This window comes from Geotrypetes seraphini, chromosome 3, assembly GCF_902459505.1.
Source record: "Geotrypetes seraphini chromosome 3, aGeoSer1.1, whole genome shotgun sequence".
Classification (NCBI taxonomy): Eukaryota; Metazoa; Chordata; class Amphibia; order Gymnophiona; family Dermophiidae; genus Geotrypetes; species Geotrypetes seraphini.
This window is the reverse complement of record NC_047086.1, coordinates 148,568,820-148,588,847: the sequence shown is the minus strand read 5'-3', so window position 1 is coordinate 148,588,847 and position 20,028 is coordinate 148,568,820. Positions and strand designations below refer to the sequence as shown.

The 20,028-nt window shown below is 44.0% G+C and overlaps 1 protein-coding gene across 7 annotated transcripts in view; it reads right to left on the bottom strand.

Moving 5' to 3' along the window:
- TBC1D32 (TBC1 domain family member 32) overlaps window positions 1-20,028 on the bottom strand; it is a 301,306-nt gene that overhangs the window by 41,808 nt on the left and 239,470 nt on the right. For all 7 annotated transcript variants that reach the window (XM_033939045.1, XM_033939043.1, XM_033939042.1 and 4 more), the window contains one exon: window positions 17,380-17,520. In XM_033939045.1, the coding sequence (XP_033794936.1) occupies window positions 17,380-17,520 (141 nt within the window). The remainder of the gene's footprint in view (window positions 1-17,379; window positions 17,521-20,028) is intronic.

Below are 20,028 nucleotides of genomic sequence, written 5' to 3'. Positions count from 1 at the left end.
AATGGTAAAATAGCCGTAAGGTGGAGAAATAACAGTATGGCGACCCATAAGGCCCCGCCGAGGCTAAATCGACAATGGCAAAATAAAAAAATTTGGTTTAATATACAGTAAAACCTTGGATTGCAAGTAACTTGGTTTACAAGTGTTTTGCAAGACAAGCAAAACATGTTATTAAATTTTAACTTGATATACAAGCAATGTCTTGCAATACAAGTACATACAGTATAAACACATCACAACTGAGCCAATGGTTCTTCTCTTTCTGACACTGCAAGAGTGTAGTGACTGTTTTAAACAAGCAAAGTCTTGCAATACAAGTACATATAGTATTTTGTATTGAAGTTTTTAGGTTGTGGAACGAATCATCTGAGATTCCATTATTTCCTATGGGGAAATTCGCTTTGATATACTAGTGCTTTGGATTACAAGTATGCTTCTGGAATGAATTATACTCGCAAACCAAGGTTTGACTGTATATTGTTGGTTTTTTTTTAACTAAAATTGAAATAAAAGAAAAAATGGACTGAAAGTCAGAAACTGCGAGAGCGGGAAGGCAGCGAAAAAATTTTCAACAGCCGATGAAAACGCGACTTCTTAACTCCGCAGAAACTAAGAAATTGAGGGACCGTATGCCCTGCATTGGGCGGGAAGGGACTCGCGCATGCGCAGTTCGGGCTATTGCAAACTTTCTAAACTCTTAAAGTGGCAATGCACTTTTAAAGTGGTCCATACCGGGACTCCGTCAGTGATGTCACCCTTACGTGAGAATATGCTGCCTGCTTGTCCTGGGATAAAGCAGGGTTACACAACTGACCTCCATCCCTGGATCATCTTTACACTGTGGGGGAAGTTTCTGAGTGCCTTTGCTCCTCTCCCACTGCCCACTAGGCAGAAATAAACTACAATCATTTATTTTCTACTACTGCTATAATTTAAAATGATAGCAGCTAATATGAGGCTCTCTTTTGCCCCCTGCATAGACTTTAGCATCTGATTTTCGAGTGATGTAGATATTCTATGGAAAATGCAATCTGTGGGCATTATTTTCAGATCCTGTCTAAAACATGTCCCCTGGAAGACTTCCCCTAAGTGCTTCAAATTGAGGCAAGGTAACTTTCATTCAGCCAATTTGCACATGCAAATAATTATTTGCTCACTTAAATAGCTTTGAAATTGTCCTTTAAAGTTTAAACATCACTTAAAAATAGCAATTAAACAATCAGATTAAGGATTTCTAAAATCATAATTTGTTGTATTTGAGGGGGAAAAAAATCTTTGTTGGTAGATACTGAGAAAAATAGCCCTTTTTATTCATTTGCCCCTAAAAGTTAGTATTTATTTCCTTACCATGTGACCATAAGAATTAAGATAGCTGACTGCTGGTTAAGGACAGATTTAACATGGTTTTGGGATAGGATTTTAGTCTGCTTTGAGGAGGAGGGCAGGCTAGGCTGGTGTTTTTACATGTGTTGTGATGTTAGTTCTGATGTGAGCTGTTTTGCTTTTTTAATATGAATGGATTATTCAAGTCAGTTTATAATACTGGTAAGCAATATATTTTGGGAATATAAGTAATATATACAGTAAATGTGGCAAAAAAAAAAAAAAAAAGAAGCTTTGCAAAGATTCTAAATAACTATAAGCAATGGCGTAGCGGAGTAGGAGGTGCCCAGTGTGGTGGTACCCCTTGCACGCTTATCCTCCTCCTGCTCCTTCCACACTCCCTCATCGCACATGTGCCTTCCCTCCCCACCGTACCTCTAACTCTTCGCTGGTGGGTGCAGCATCTCCAACCTTCTGCCCGACGCGGTCCCGCGACTAGGAAGTGACTTCAGAGAGAGAGAGAGAGAGAGCCGAGGCCAGCGCAAGCAGCAGGTTGGAGATGCTGACTGAACTGGTGAAGAGCCAAAGAGGTATGAGGGTGGGTGGGTGGGTGCAGGAGAAGGAGAGGTGACAGTGCCCAGGGCAGTCCACCCCACCCCCTTACTATGCCACTGAAAATATGCTATCAACATGGGTTTTTTTAGACTCATTATTAATTTAATATAACAAAAAAGGAACCCTTTGTACAGAAAATAAAGAACACAAACTATATAAAATTACATTGACATATGATGGTAGATAAAGGCCAAATGGCTCATCCAGTCTGCGTGTCCACAGCATCCTCTATCTCCTCCTCTCCATAAGAAATCCCACATGCCTGTCCCATATTTTCTTAACTTTAATCCTCTCCCCTCCACTCACCAACCCCTATCATCCTAAACCCTCTACTTTAATGAAGACCAGGATATTTATAATAATAATAATAATAACTTTATTTTGTATACCGCAAATACCACAAGCAGTTCAGAGCGGTTTACAGGGGTAGAGACTGTACATATACAGCGATGTTACAGAAAAATATTGTCAAGTACATTGGTAACAATTTCAATTACATTAGAGTGCTGAGAGAGAGTTGGTAAAAACCGGAAAAAGGAATTACATTAGAATGTCGAGAGAGGTTTGGTAAAATTGGAAAAAGAAAGATGCAGCATGTATTTCGGTAATATAGCAAGGTAGGAAGGAGTCAGAGAAATTTATCAGAGATAGGTTTTGATTGATTTCCTGAAGGATTGGTAGGAAGGAGCATTTGAAATGAGGGTGGTCAGGCAATTATTACATTTGCTAGCTTGGAATGATAGAGTTCTGTCAAGGAATCTTTTGTAGACATAGCCCTTCGGAGAGGGGAAGGCGAACAGGTAGGCACTACATGTGCAAGTGGTGCCTGGAAACACAAAGTGGCGCGACAGGTAAATCGGGGATGAACCCGTTAACGTTTTGAAGCAAAGGCAGGCGAACTTGAAGATGACCCTTGCCTCCATTGGCAACCAGTGAAGTTTTCTGTAGAACGGGTTTACATGATCCGACTTTTTGAGACCATAAATGAGGCGGACGGCAGTATTCTGAATTATTCTCAGACGTTTAATGGTTTTCTTGAAGGATCCCAAATATATGATATTGCAGTAATCTAAGGTGCTTAAGATTAGAGAATGTACCAGTAATCGAAAGGAGAGGAAGTCGAAGTAGTGTTTTACAGTTCTCTTTCTCCTCCCTGAAAAGTTTTTGCCACCACTTTCAGCCTCCCCCTCCCTCCTTTTGTTCATATATGTATAATTACTAGTGCTGCCTAATTCACCAATTTGAATTGATTTTTCCCCCCAAAAATTGGGCTCACCAATTCAGTGAACAGACCTCCCCCTGGTGAGGCCTGCCATACCTCCAGGGCCTTCTAAAGTAGCAGTAGCAGCAGCGGTGGATGGCTAGCAGATGCAGGCTCTGAACAGACTGCCCCACTGGGATCTTCCCTTTGCCTTGTCACTAATGATATCACGGCAGAGGGAAGCCGTGGTGAGGCAGGCCACGAACAGCCTGTTCAAAGCTTGTGTTTGATAGCCATCCACTGCCACTGCTGCTGCGTTTTCATTAGGAGACCTGACAAAATGTCAGATCTCAGGGGAAGGGAGGGGGGTGTTGGTCAGGAAGTGCTATACAGGGGGATGGGAAGGACAGAAAGCTGCCACACAGGGGATAGGAGGAAGGGACTAAAGCTGCTGCACAGGGGGATAGGAGGGATGGAAAGCTGCGGCACATATGTGACGAGAGGAAGAATTGTAGGACATGGGATAGATGAGAGGAAGAGAGTGCAACAAAGAGGTAGAAAAGGGTGAGCGGGAGAAATCCTGCATTTGGTGGAGGGGAGGGAGACATGCATGTATGGAGAAGAGAGTTGGATAAATGTTGGATATAAGGTAGAAGGCAGGGAAAGGGTGCATGGAGAGAGAGAAAGAAATATTTCACAGGATAATGGAGGGGATCGAGAGATGCTGCATGGAGGGGAATAGAGAGGTTTGACACAGGGAACAGTTGGGGGGGGAGGGAGAGAGAGAGATGGTAGACAGTGGGAAAGAAATGTTGGATATGGCAGTGAAAGGAAAGGTACAGAGATGGAAGATGGATGATGAGTAAAAAGAAAACGTTGGATGATGGATGATTAGAAAAACGTTGGAAGATGGATGATGATTTAAAAGAAAACATTAAATTGGGAAGGAGACCCTGGTGAGCAAGTTAACAGAAGACAAACAGAAACCAGAGCCTAGAACCAACATGATTTGAATAATAAAATGACCGCACAACAAAAAGTAGAAAAAAATAATGTTATTTTCTATTTTGTGATTACAATATGTCAGATTTGAAATGTGTATCCTGCCAGAGCTTGTGTTAGATAGTGAGCATGAGCTAGGACCTAAGAGAGAGAAAAATGTTTTTTGTTTATTTTGTTTACACTACAGCGCTGACGTGGGGTTGGAATCAACAAAGGGGGGTGGGGGTGGGTGAAGAGGCTACAAAATAAACCTGTCCGGATGTTTGAAAAAAAACCCAAAAAAAACAAACACCCAATTGGACAGGAAAAGTGAATCGAATCAAAAAAATCGATTCAATAGGCTGAATTGAATTGATCAAAAAAGCTTTCCCTAAATCAGGCAGCACTAATGATTACCATGCTGTTCACTTGTGTATTTCTACAGGGTGTCTTACTCTAATAGTAACTAGTTATCTTGGTGTTTGTTGTCCCTGGGGGAGAGTCCTTTCTTCTAACATTTAAGATGTAGTTGCATGTTCTAAAGGGTAAGTTCTTGATGTATGGGTACCAGACTTGAAGAAATCTCTACTTTTGTTTGGTTATGGTTTTCTTCTAGTTGTTGCTGCCATCCCTTAAGAATTTCTAGGTATTTTGCCTCTGCCAGTATGCAATCCATCCAATTTTTTATTACTATTTTTTCTCCACAAAACAATCTTTCTGATCAATAAGACTCCTTTGCCAGTTAGTCCTAGTGCTTCCAGTTTACCAATATACCTGCTATAGATACAGTATGTTCACTTGTTGTCCTGTCCCACGAATCCTGTCATGTACCTCAATATCTTCTCCCATCGTGCTCCTATTGTTGAGTAGATCCAGAATGCACATAAAGATGTGCCTATCACTGTTACATTTTAGAGAAATCTTGGTTGACACTATTCATGCACAGAATGCTAATTCTGGCTGAAATATTCCTGATAAGAGTTTTCTATAATGACATTCCCTAAGGTCTGCCCCTACCACTATCTCTGATACTTGCATTAGATGGGGAACCAGGGAAAGGATTATTCTAACCCCCCCTAATATCTTCCTGCCATTGCTGTTCCAACTGTGTGTAAGATTTTTTGGGTTATTTATTTATTTTAAAATTTTCTATACTGTTTAAAACTAAACGGATTACACAATTTTACATATATCTGTAAAAGAAATAAAAATAAGCATAAACAAATAATCCTCAGAAGATCAGCAGTGAAGAAAGAAGAGCCAAAAAAGGCTTTTAAGGTTATCAAGCTGAAAAAAACTCTTGCAATTTTACTTCTATCCTCGAGCCCTTCTCCATTTTAAAGTGCATTCTAAAGTAGTATGAGACTTTCAGATATGCAAAATGGGTGCTACTGCAGTACTGCACACTCCATATTTCTCCTGGAGCTTCCTAAAACTCATTAGATTTCCATCCTTATTTATTAGGTGCTCCAAAACTGTAATCCCATGCTGCACCCACTGTGGATTTATTGGGACTCCCGTTGAAGACAATTTGCCAAAACATGGACCGTGTTGGGTCCTTGTTTTTCTACACCACATGGACTTGTTCTGCATTGGAAGTTTTACTTGGACAATATTGAGATAATAAACTTTCTTGTGTTGTTCTGGATACTGGATTCTCCTTTTCCCCATCCAGTTATATGAGCAGAGAGTGGCTCATGGGTATGGAAAGTGGCATAAGCATGAAAGTTATTGACAGCATGTTGTTTACCACACACTAACAACCTAATGCAGAGTTAAAGCAGGACCGCTTTTCACTTCCTAAATAGGAGGCACTAACTCGGAGATTCTACAAATGGTGCCTAAAGTTAGGTGCTAACTCCACGTACAACTTTCAGCACAGAAATGTGTTCTAATGGATGCAAGGTGTCAAAACGCAACTGAAATAGAAGATTTGCATGGAAATATGTTTAAACATTCGGTTATAGGATAATGCCTACATGTATCTGTGCAAAAGGGGTACAGTAGATCAGGACCTTTCAGAAAATTACACACAGTATTAATAATAATAATAATAATAATAGCTTTATTTATATCCCACCATACCTTTTCAGTTCAAGACGGTGTACAACAAGAGGTGCTGTAAGGACAGCGAGGTAACATCAATTAGAATTGGGGAGAGGTAGAAAGACAGTTTGAGGTGGCATAGGGAAGGAGGAAGAAGAGTGTAAGATGAAATAGGTGTCACATAGATTTGGAGGATCAGGTAAATTTGTCGAATAGGTGGGTTTTTAGTGATTTTCTGAAAGAGTGGTATGTTAGAGAGGTCAGGATAAGGTCACTTAAGGTGTTGTTCCAGCTCCCTGCTTGCGAGGAGAGTGCATATACATACACATGTATATGCACCCAGCTTGCTTGCCAGGATTTACACCTGGTTCCAGTTGTTTATTTATTGATTATTATTTATTAAAAAATTTATATACCCAGTACTATTCTATAAAAAGCGCTCATCCCAAAGTGTCCTTTATAGCAGTGTCTCTCATACTGCGTGCCACATTTAAGATGTAGTGATGTGATCCGAAGAGAATCCAGGTGTAAAGAAAGATTCCAAAATTTTACTTTATTTTTTAAAATTCCCTTCATAAGTATACATTAGAATAAATGACATGTATATCGCATATGCAAGAGTCTGCCAGTTTTATGAGTGTCTGTGTGCGTAAGGATACAGTCACTCAGACAAGCATCATTCTTTCATGTGATTGGTCCTTGAAAACTAACAGCAAGTAATTTTTTATGCAGTAGATATCCTAACTTGAGAAGCAAGGTAATCAAGGCTTTGTTACCGTTTGGATCTTCTTATCTTTGCAAATTTGGATAATGAAATACGTTTTTGCTTGTCGACTATCGAGCCACATTTTGAGTTAATTTGCACTCAAAAATAAACACATTCATCGCATTGATTAGCAATTTTATTATATCTAGTTTAGTTTCACCGTTGTTACAATTACCCATACAAAGCTTAAAGAACTTTAAATAAATAACTCTTAAATGTGCGGTGAAAAACATTTGCTCTGTTTAGTGTGCCAGAGCTAATAAAGTTTGAGAGACACTGCTTTATATAATAGTGCTGGGTGCCATTTACTAAATCCGGCCCTAAGTGCTTCTGCAGTAATCAGGAGCAGGTGCCATACATTAGTTCGGACAAAAATTCAGTGGCCTTCACTAGACTGGATGGTGCACAGAACTCTGTTTTAATGTGGATAGTCTACTTTCCTTGAGACAGTCAATGACATTTATTTATTCAATTTTCTATACCGTTCTCCCAGGAGAGCTCAGAACGGTTTACATGAATTTATTCAGGTACTCAAGAATTTTTCTCTGTCTGTCCTGGTGGGCTCACAATCTAGCTAATGTACCTGGGGCAATGGGGGAATTAAGTGACTTGTCCAGGGTCACAAGGAGCAGCGTGGGTTTGAACCCACAACCCCAGGGTGCTGAGGCTGTAGCTTTAACCACTGCGCCATAATCTCCCTAGACATATTAACATAAGTAGGGGCAAGTGTAGGGTTACCGGATTTTACATAAATCCGGATGTCTGGCAACCCTAGGCAAGTGAAAAAGATGGCAGTGCAAGAATCTTTCCTGTGAGTTTCTCAAATAATACAGATAGGAGTAAAAATAAAAGGGCAGACTTCACAGTGAGACAAATACTGATTTTTTAAAAATTTAGTGCAAGGCAGATCAAAAAGGTTCTGCTATTATCTCCTAGATGTAATTTTTAGGGGAGAGAAAATACAAAGGCAAGGAAAAGAAAAGCCAGATAAGCAGCAAGTGCCCATGTCACTTAAAGCTATAACATGCTATTATTGTATGCATTTGTTATAAATAGTACTTTTTAGCAAACAGATATATCAATATTTCAGTGGCGTACCTAGGGTATGTGGCACCCGGGGCCCATCATTTTTTTTTTTTTTTTGAAGTTTAAAATTTTTTATTAAACAAAATGAAAACAGTACACAGGCAGTATGCCAACAGCAAAAGTACATTGCCCACATGAAACAACAAAACCCCCCCCACCCCCCCCACCGAGTGATACAATATAAGCCTAAAACAAAGGAAGATGCAAAAGAAGAATAAGAAAAGTTTCAAAGTAGACCTCGCCAGGAGCTATATCGAGACCACTGTCGATGAAACAATCCACAGGAATCATTATTTAGAGCAGTCAATTTGGACATTAAGTAAATTTGGTCAACCTTATGTAACAGTTCAGTACGAGAAGGCAAAGAGTCCCGCTTCCAATATGTAGCCACTAAAAGTCTGGCTGCCGTAGCAACCAGGGCCACAAAATGATTCTGATCCACATCCAAACTTCCCAAAGGATAGTTAAGTAAAAATGTTTCCATACGCAATAGGATGGGTAAGCGTAACACATCAATCAGCAGTCGTTGAACCATCTTCCAAAAAGGTACAATCTTAGTACAATCCCACCACACATGCCCAAAGGAGCCCAGCCACCCACAGTTGCGCCAACAGTGCCCGTTCCCACAGTGATAGAAACGATGCACCTTTTCAGGCGTGAGGTACCACTGAAATAGCATTTTATACCCCTGCTCCACTAAGGGAGATGCCAAGGAGACTCTCAGCAGTGTACCATAAAGACAATCCCATTGTCGATAATCCAAAGCCCTCCCTAGCAAGTGTTCCCAACGATGTTCATATGTGTGGGCCTGTGGTCGAGTGTATAAAAGAGCCCTATAGAGACGGGAAATAAGGCCTACCCCAGATCCCATCCTAAAAACTTGTAAGAAAGCAGAGTCTGCCCCTTCCCACTCCGGGATCACCCTCTTCACCATAAAATCTCGAAGTTGGACATAGGCGAAAAAGTCAGTCGAGGGGAGATCATATATGGATTGTAAGGCAGCAAAGGGTACCAGTTGTCCACCCACTACCAGCTGACCTAGGACCCTAAGACCCTCCATTTCCCAACGCCGAAAAATCCCAGTATCTTTAGCAGGCAGAAAATCAGGGGCAAATCTAATGGGAGTAGCATAAAAATAGCGCTGACGTGGGAACCAAGCTCGTCGAACCCGGCTCCACGCATGCAAAGTACATTCCATCCCATAAGATGTCTCAGTCTGCAGATCCCGAAGGATATCAAAAGACAGCCAGGGCACTGCTGCCAAAGGGTAAGTAGGTTGTAAGGCCTGTTCTAGTGAGACCCAGCGCTGGGAGGGATATGCCCAATGAAATAGTCCCTGCAATTGGGATGCATAGTAATATGTAGAAAAATCAGGAACACCCATTCCCCCATGTAATCTGTCCCAGTACATACGTTCCCTCCGCACCCTAGGGGGTTTACGTGTCCAGATATAAGCAAAGGCCCGCCTTTGTAGCCTAAGCAAGAACCGTTTAGGAATTGAGAGAGGTAGGCAGGAGAACAGATACAAAAAACGAGGCAGCACATTCATACGCAAAGCACTAATCCTACCCATCCAAGACAATCTCAATCCCTCCCATCGGTCCAGATCAGCAAATACAGTTCTTAGCAACGGAGGGTAATTCAATTCAAAAAGGTCAGTAAGTCTTCGAGATATACGCACACCAAGGTATCTAATGGATTTAGCCGCCCATCGAAACGAGAACCTAGTACGTAAGTCCGTCACCAATAAGTCCGGAAGGGAAATGTTAAGCAATTCAGATTTTTCGATGTTAATTTTAAAGCCAGCTACCACACCAAATGTAGTCAAAACACGAAGCGCCTCCGTCAGAGAACGAAGTGGGTGGGTCAAGGTAAACAAAATATCATCAGCATACAATAAAATCTTATGCTCTTCACCACCTACCACAATTCCCCGAATGTCAGCATTCGCACGTATAGAGGCTGCTAAAGGTTCCATGACCAGCGCGAAAATCAGTGGTGACAAAGGGCACCCCTGCCTAGTTCCTCTACGGATCATAAAATTAGCAGTATATCTTCCATTAACTCTTAGACAAGCCTCCGGGGCAGCATATAATAAGGTCACCCAGTGTAGAAAAGCACCCGAAATGCCCATTTTCTTCAAGGCCGCTAACATAAACGGCCAATAAACCCTATCAAAGGCTTTTTCAGCGTCAACTGATAACAGGACTGCCGGAACAGAGTTTTGATGGGCCACTCCAATAAGATCTAACACTCTTCGGATATTATCACCAGGTTGCCTCCCTGAAATAAAGCCACATTGATCTCCATGAACTAGGTAAGGCAGAAAGCGTTGTAACCGGACTGCCAAAATACGGGTAAACAGCTTATAATCAACTCCTAACAATGAAATAGGGCGGTAAGACCCACAAAGGAGGGGATCTTTCCCAGGTTTAAGAAGAAGGGAGACCGCTGCCTGACGAAACGAATACGGCAGACAATCCCCCTCCAGAAAAGAATTAAACAATCTAGTCAGAGGATTGACTATATGGGCCTCCATTTTCTTATAAAACAGGGGGGAAAAGCCATCAACACCCGGTGCCTTGGAAGCAGCCAGATGACGTATGGCAGCCACCACCTCAGCGGGTTGAATAGGGGAAGAGAGCCACTCCGCATCAACCTCCGCCAAACAAGGCAAGGTAACGTTAGATAGAAAAGCCTCAATCTCCCCCTCCGTGGATTCGATTTCCGGAGTGTACAGAATCTGATAGAAGGATAAAAAAGCCTGATGGATGTCCCCATCATCCACACAAAGCTGACCCGAATCATTACGAATCCGAGTTATGGAGTGTTGTGCTTGAGTTTGCTTGATCTGTGCAGCTAACAAGCGGCCTGCCCTACCACCCCATTCAAAAAACTGTTGTTTCCGCCTCTGCAGGGCCCAAGCCATGCCCTCTAAATCAAGTTCTTGTAAATCTCTCCGGCACTCCGTCAACGCAACCCCCCCAGCCACCGACGGGGCTCTCTTGTGAGCATTCTCTAGGCGTCGAAGGCGAGTCACTAATTCTAATCTGCGTGCCACCCGACATTGATTTCTGTACGACCCCCTCGAGATACAACAACCCCTAAGGGTAGCTTTAAAACTTTCCCAAAGAATTGCAACATTAATGCCAGCTATGTCGTTGAATGCAAAAAATTCCTCGACATCAGTCTCTAAAAGAGTCAAGGTATTGGGATCTTTTAACAAAGAGTCATTCATACGCCACAAGCGACGGCCGCCTCTAACCTGTCCAATCTGTAACTCCAGGGTCAAAGGAGCATGATCTGACCACACCCGGGGCTCAATACTGGAGGCCAGGGCTCGAGGCAAAGCAATACGAGGTAGCATCCACATATCAATTCTAGTATAGGAATTATGTTTCGATGAATAAAATGTGTAATCTCGCGTGCCTGGATGTAAATAACGCCACACATCTATCAAATCATGCCTACGCAAGAAGCGCAGCAAAGCTCTTCTGTCGCCTCTAGCGTAGCGGATGGATGAATTTGAATTATCCTCCTGAGGATAGCAAGTAAGGTTAAAATCTCCACCCACAAGGAGTGTACCTTCTACATGATCTAACAGCACACGTTCTAACAACGTAAAGAAGGCCCCCTGACCAGCGTTTGGGGCATAGACATTCAGCAAACTATACAAGGTGCCATCCAACTCAGCCTTGACCAATATGTAGCGGCCCTCAACATCCCGCACCACCTCTCTCAACACCACCTGGACACGTTTATGTATTAAGATGCCCACCCCCTGGGTCTTTTTCCGAACCTTATTAGAAGAAAGGAAAACGTGTGGGTAGTTGTGGTGTGTAAGCAATTTCTCATAATGAGATTGAAAATGGGTCTCCTGAATAAATCCAACCGCACTATTCAGGCGGCTCATTTCTTTAAATAACAAGCGTCGTTTTTGTGGAGAATTCAGTCCATGTACATTGTAAGATAGCAAAGTGAGTTTATCCATTTGTACCAGAAAAGAAAAAGCACAGCATTACCAAATCAACCATTAGTTCCAAAGCAGCCAAATCAACCAACCCCTGCAATCGTAACCTTAAGAGAAACATTATACAAACACTCTTCCCTACAATCATACAAGAAAGCACTCGGTCACCACTTTTCCCAGCACCAACACCCCCCCCTCCCCCCAACCCCCCAACAATACCCCACATGGTCCAGCCACCGAAGCACCTGGTAACCATGGTACAGGAAGTGTAGAGAAACAGTTCACAAAGGGACCCCCAGAACAAGCCCTATAAACAATCTTCGCGACAGATGTCGCTCAGCAAAGAGAAGAAAAAACAGTCACAGCACAAAATTTCTTAATCACATTGCACAAATATAAATGTTCAAGTGGGTGAGGGGGCAGCTGTCTCCAAAGGGCGACGAGCTGCAGCCGATCTAGCCACTCTCTGCCATCCCAGCCCTCTTCCTGATTTGGGCACAGGAGACCTCTGAGGAAGTGGTGCCATTTCTGAAGCTGCCATCAAACCTGCTTCCACCATTCGAGCCTGAACATCCGCCACAGTTATTGCAGTGTAGGTCTTGCCTGCATGTGTAAAAGCCAGTCCGATGGGATAAATCCATCTATATCGAACACTGCGCTCCTGCAGTATACGGGTGCAGTCTCTATACGTGCGACGGCGGGCCAGGGTTGCTGGAGCTATATCAGGATAGACATCAATGTCCGCTTCTTCCCATTTCACAGTTCCCCCCGAGCGCCTCACCGCCCTAAGCACATGCTCCTTATCCATATAGCGATGGAAACAAGCCACAACATCACGAGGGCGGTTCACATCACGAGGGCCAGGTATGCGGTGTGCCCTATCCAGCAATGGTTTACCCACTTCCACAGGCAAGCCAGCAGTCTCTAGTGCCTGTATACATATATGATCAATCACCTCCATACAGCGAGGGTCAGAAACAGTGTCTGGCACACCCCGAAAGCGAAGGTTGCACCGTCTGGAGCGATTCTCCAGATCCTCCAGCTTAAGGGTGCTCACATCAGCCTTTTCCTCCAGCGCTGCAATCCTGCCTCTCAGCTGTGTTATTTCAGAGCCATGTGCTTCCACTGCAACCTCCGTCTCTCCCACCCGATTTCCGATTTCACCCACCTCTCGTTTTAGCTCAGCAACAACAGCATGGATATCAGCTCGAACTGCAGAGATTTCAGATTTCAGTTCTTGGAACCAACCACGCATCTCCAGCTGTAGAGTCGGCAGCGTTGCATCAGCAGGTGGGCCCTCCGCAGCCGCGGCCGGATCGGGCGCCATTTTAGAGCCAGGTTTAAGAGGCCCATTCGGGATCGGTGAGGAGAACGCTTTAATATCCGTTTGTTTTTTTCGCGTCGCCATCGAGACGCAGCAAGGCAGCTTCACAAACAAGCTGAGGGAGGCAGACAGTGCAGGCACGCGAACTCGCGCGAAGATCGCCAAAAACAGCACGGGGGTCCGCGGAGCTATCGCTCTAGGCTGCCATCAGCCACGATGACGTCACTTCCTCCTTGGGGCCCATCATTTTTTGACACCCCCCCCCATGTAAAAAAATATTTTTTTGTAATGACCATGAAACGGAATAAATGGTCAGAATAGAAACAGGCAGTGAAAATTTTCTTATATTCCAAACATAACATAACATAAATTATGTCTGAATTGTCATGACATCAGAAGTACATATGGAGTAGTTGCAGGTGATGCTTGGGACAGTTCTGATTGTGTTAGTTCGGTTTTATGTGTTTTTTGAATAGAAGGGTTTTTATTTCTTTTTTGATGGTTTTGTAGTCTGTGGTCGAGGTCAATAGGTTGTAGAGTTGGGGGTCGAGTGTTGCAGCTCGATTGGCTAGGAGGTTGTCGAACAGTTTTTTTTCTTTTGACGTTTTTGGTTGGAGGGTGTGTGAATGGTGCGTGAGTTCTCCTATGTCTGGTTGAGGTGGATTGAATTATTTAGCTGAAGAAATTAGTTACCCCCCCCCCCCATTCCACACACATTAATTCTCTTTCATTTTTGTTCCCATTATAAAAAACACTGATAAGTTCCCAGAAAAAAAATACATTAAAATAAGAAGTGAAAACAAAGGCCCCTACAGATGAGAACATAACATAAGAATAGCCTAACTGGGTCATTCCAATGGTCCATCATGCCCAGTAGCCCATTCTCATGGTAGCCAATCCAGGACACTAATACCTGGTCAAAACCCAAAGAGTAGCAACATTCCATGCTACCGATCCAGGGCAAGCAGACACTTCCCCCATGTCTTAATAACAGATTATGGACTTTTCCTCCAGGAATTTGTCCAAATCTTTCTTAAAACCAGCTACACTATCTGCTTTTACCATAACTTCTGGCCACTTCATTTTTAAGTTTAGATCTTTCCTTTCAAACAGAGACCTTGCTAGATGTCAAATACAGCACAAGGTAACTTCACATGGACTTAGCTGTGCAGGAAATGTGAATCTCCTCATACACCCACCATATAGTGCAAAAATGTGCAAAGGTCTGTTTTTTTCTTTCGATCACTACATAGCCTAATGCCACACAAGCAGCGCTGTTACAAACATATTCTGTAGGTCAATGCTAAGGATAACAAAGTTTCCTTCCTTGGACCAGAAGGAGATACTGATAAACCACTGGAAGAGATCCCAAAACAACACCCAAAGACCCACTCAGTGTGTGAACCAGTTGAGTGGAGTGGACTAACTGGGGGGTGGAAATGGGCCCGGAGTTTGCACAGCAGAATTTCCCAGACCACCTCTTCCTCTCAACACACTGACACGCTGCCACCACCACCACTAGGAACACCTCACTGGGTAGGCCAGCTATGCTATAAACTTTATAAAACACATTATTATATTTTCTTATAAAGCACATATTTTAACTGAACTCTCTGACATCCTCAGCCTTTTCATTCACAAAAATAGAAGGAAGAAAAGTTCCCATTTCCTGCTGTCTCATGTCCCCGGCCTATACAATATTTTTTTTCTGCAGACCCTTCAAAAGTCTGACCAAATCCTCGTTTCACTTGCATTATAAAGTACTGAAGATGCCATCTCTCCCCAATCCCAGGTCCTAAAGTCTAAGACAGTAGCGCAAACAAATGCTGCCAGATTCAAGAAAAAAAATTTTGATTCGATTCAGCCTATTGAATTGGTTTTTCAATTCGATTTTCCTGCCCAGTTGGGTGATTTTTTTCAAAACTCCTGGTGGGTTTTATAGCTTTTTCACCCCCTTTGGCTTCTCCTAATCACACTGGCGCTGTGGTGTAAATAAAATAAAGAAACAAAAAGGACTTTTCCTCTCTCTGTTAAATCCTAGCTCACGTTTGCAGTCCAACACCAGCTCTGGCAGGATACATATTTCAAATCTGACATATTGTAATCACAAAACAGCAAATAAAATTAATTTTTCTACCTTTTGTTGTCTGGTTATATTTCAAATCTTGTTGGTCCAAGGCTCTGGTTTTCTTCTGATAACTTGCTTGCCAGGGTCTCCTTCTTTCTTCTTTCTGCATGCTAACCATCCATCTGCCAACTCTGTCCTCCCTTTCCATTTCCCTTCCCTCCCCAGGAAGTCTGGTATCTTTCCTTTTTTTCATCTCCCTCCACAGATCCACCTTTTCTTAACTACCCTTTCATCCGGCATCTCTCCCTCCTTCCCCACCACCCGAGTCCACCATCTCTCCCTTTCTTTTCCCAATTACCCTCCTATCCAGTATCTCTATCCCTCCTCCACACCATCCCTTGTGTCCAATTTCTCTCCCTTTCTGTTCCTTCCCTCCCTAAATCCCATGGTCCATCATCTCTCTCCCTCTCCTCTATTTTCAGACCCATTATTTCTTCCTCCCCCCCAAAGTTTGGCATATGCACGTCTCTTTGAACACCCCCTTCCCTCCGTGTACTTCTAAACCAGGGTCCCCCCAAAGGCCTGTCCCCCCTTAAAGGTCTGCCTGTCCCTCCTTGAAGGCCTGCACCCTCCTTGAAGGCCTGTCCCACCTCCTTGAAGGCCTGTCCCCCCCCCTTGTAGGCCTGTCCCCCCCTTGAAGGCCTGCCTGCCTGTCCCCTCCTTGAAGGCCTGTCCCCCCCCTTGAAGGTCTGCACCCCCCCGAAGGCCTGCACCCCCCCGAAGGCCTGTCCTCCCCCCTTGTAGGCCTGTCCCCCCTTGTAGGCCTGCCTTCCTGTCCCCCCCTTGAAGGCCTGTCCCCCCCCTTGAAAGTCTGCACCCCCCCCGAAGGCCTGCACCCCCCTGAAGGCCTGTCCCCCCTTGAAGGCCTGCACCCCCTTGAAGGTCTGCACCCCCCGAAGGCCTGAACCCCCCCGAAGGCCTGCATCCCCCTTGAAGGCCTGTCCCACCCCTTGTAGGCCTGTCCCCCCCTTGAAGGCCTGTCCCCCCCTTGAAGGCCTGCACCCCCCCCGAAGGCCTGCACCCCCCCAAGGCCTATTCTCCCCTTGAAGGCCTGTCCCACCCCCTTGTAGACCTGTCCCCCCCTTGAAGGCCTGCCTGCCCCCCCTTGAAGGCCTGTCCCTCCCCCTTGAAGGTCTGCACACACCCCCAAAGGCCTGTCCCCCCTTGAAGGCCTGCCTGCCCCCCCCTTGAAGGCCTGTCCCCCCTTGAAGGCCTTCCTGCCTGTGTCACCCCCCTCCTCCTTGAAAGCCTGCCTGCCTGCCCGCCCGCCCCGAAGGACCGCTCGCCCCTGGCCTCCCCGCACCACTATGAAGCAGCACTACCTATGCTCCCGGCCTTGCCGTTCAGTCCCCCCCCCACCACCCCCGAAGGACCGCTCGCCCCACTGACCTTCCTGCACCACCTATGAAGCAGCCGCCGCAGGATCCCGACGTCAGCGATCTCTGCGCTGCTTAGGCGCTGCTTCCTGCGCCGCGTTCCCGCTCCTCCTCTGACGTCAGAGGAGGGGCGGGACCGCGGCGCAGGAAGCAGCGCCCAAGCAGCTCAGGTATCGCTGAAGTCGCGATCCTGTTGCGGGCTGCTTCACAGGTGGTGCAGGAAGGTCAGTGGGGCGAGCGGTCCTTCGGGGGTGGGGGGGAATGAACGGCAAGGCCGGGAACACCCCCTCATGGCTGGCACCCGGGGCGGACCGCCCCTCCCGCCCCCCCTTAGTACGCCACTGCAATATTTTTCAGATTTGGTGAATATGTCGACCAACATTTATTTGATTAAAGAAACGATGGTTTAAAAGAATTATGCGAACATTAGTAAATATTACACTAGTTCCAAGCAATTTCCTGGTTACTGTTTGTGGAACGCTCTGTAGAATCTCAATAATCAAAAATCATTCTAGGAAGTAGCAAATAATGGATATACACATACAAAGTACATAACAAATTACCTGAGAGGGAGTGAAGCCAGACATGCGGAAAGCTGAAAATACAAGTGGTACCTCTGCTTTCAGCAGCATTTCAATGTAGTACGCACTGCAGAAATATATTGGATGAATGCCTGATTCTGCAATACCAACAGGTAGATGTATCTGACAGAAAAAAAAAAGAAAGATAAACAACTATTGATGGCAGCTGCATTTTTCAAAAAAGACAGAACATAAGAATAGCCTTACTGGGTCAGACCGATGGTCCATCAAGCCTAGTAGTCCGGCCTCACGGTGGCCAATCCAGGTCACTAGTACCTGGCCAAAACCCAAGGAGTAGCAATATTCTATGCTACCAATATAAGGCACAGTCAAAAAAACAATAAGGGCAATAATTTCTTGAAACTGAGAGTAGAGTGATCAAAAAGCAGTGAACAATGTAAACGATGAACACTCAGTATCAAATGATCAAATATAAACAATTATATACAACTGATAGTGAATCATAATGCTCAGAGATATGGAGGTGATAACAGGGAAGTCCCAACACTACCACCTCACCGCCCAATCATCACACAATTCAATGCACCAGCTGTAAAATATATTGAGTATGCACAATTGCTTTGAGTGCACTAGGCTACTGATTTTGTAAAAAATAACAAACTAGTTAAGTGGTCTGAAACAGCAAACTTATCTTGAGCTTGCGGGTTCCGACGTGACACAGACACGTTTCGCTCCTGCCTCAGGGAACCAAAGGAGAAGTTGATTCTAGCACCCACAGTTTACCATTCTTGGATATCAATATCGCTTTAAGTGGTGGCAGATTTCAGACCACCATTTATAGAAAACCCACAGACAGAAACAATCTGTTATAATACCAGAGCTATCACCCGAAGCAATTACAGGATAATATCCCTACTGGACAATTTCTGAGGTTGCATCGCTTGTGCACCTCACGCATTGATTTTGCTAATAAAGCAGGGGATATGAGGGCTCTTTCAAAGAAATAGGGTATCCTGATAAAGTAATCAACAAGGCATATAAAAGAGCATATTATGCCCAAAGAGATATTCTTTTGACTTCTAATAACAATGCTTCTAGTGAAGCCTCTACTGTTTGTGTGGTCCCATATTCTCAGTATGCGTTCAAAATCAAACATATTATTCAGTCCCATTGGCATATTTTGCAATATCACGATACTTTTCAAGTGCCGCCCAAATTTGCATACTACCAGGGTCGTAATCTGAAACAACAGTTGACTAGATCTCAATTTAGTTCAGAGATTGCTTCTAGTGCTGCTAGACCGGGAGCTCATTCCCCATGCACCTCGTGTAATGTTTGTCAGTATTCTGTTTCCCTTCAAGACAAGGCGGTGCCAGTATGGGTGTACTGCCGTAGATCTATTACATTCACTGACTGCAGTACTAGCAGTGTAGTTTATGTGATTCAGTGCCCATGTAAGTTACTATACATTGGATACATGGTCAGAAGCATTCGAGTCCGCATTAGAGAACACATATCTAGAATCACTACTCAAGTCCAGGAAGCCCCCCTCACCCAGCACTGGTTACAAGAAAACCATCATGTATCCACATTACGTTATTCTATTCTGGATATCCCTAGATCAGTGGTTCCCAACCCTGTCCTGGACGAACACCAGGCCAATTGGGTTTTCAGGCTAGCCCTAATGAATATGCATGAAGCAAATTTGCATGCCTATCACTTCCATCATATGCAAATCTCTCTCATGCATATTCATTAGGGCTAGCCTGAAAACCCGATTGGCCTGGTGTTCCTCCAGGACAGGTTGGGAATCACTGCCCTAGATTACCTCGTGGGGGCAATTTGAAAGCGAGGCTCTATGCACAAGAACAGCGCTGGATCTTTAAACTAAACACACTGTCTCCCGAAGGTCTTAACAGTGAAATTGAGTGGCAAGCATTCTTATGATGCCTTGATGTACATAGGGGTTTGGGTGTTTAATTTTACTCCTTTATTTCCATTTTTCATTGATCTGCATGTTTGCTCCTATAGGTTTATTCTCTTGTTGCGTCATTAAGTACTGATGCAAAAGCTCGTTAAATTCTCCCACAGTGTCAGTGTAGCAGCTGACACGCTGTGAGGAGGCAGTCTTAACTAAGAGCTTATGCTTTTGAAAGCCGTTCATTTGGTAAAAATGCATTAAATATGTGGTTAAGTCCTTTCCATAGCCCATAATGTTCTTATAAGTTTATATAGGTTATAGGTTTTAACTACAAGTAAGAATAAAGTAATAATTTTTAAATTTCTTGGTATTTTTAGAGTTTCCTCTCGCCCACACGTTTTGAGTATCCTTGAAAATTCTCCTTTGGTTCCCTGAGGCAGGAGCGAAACGTATCTGTGTCATGTCGGAACCCGCAAGCTCAAGATAAGTTTGCTGTTTCAGACCACTTAACTAGTTTGTTATTTTTTACAAAATCAGTAGCCTAGTGCACTCAAAGCAATTGTGCATACTCAATATATTTTACAGATGGTGCATTGAATTGTGTGATGATTGGGCGGTGAAGTGGTAGTGTTGGGACTTCCCTGTTATCACCTCCATATCTCTGAGTATTATGATTCACTATCAGTTGTATATAATTGTTTATATTTGATCATTTGATACTGAGTGTTCATCGTTTACATTGTTCACCA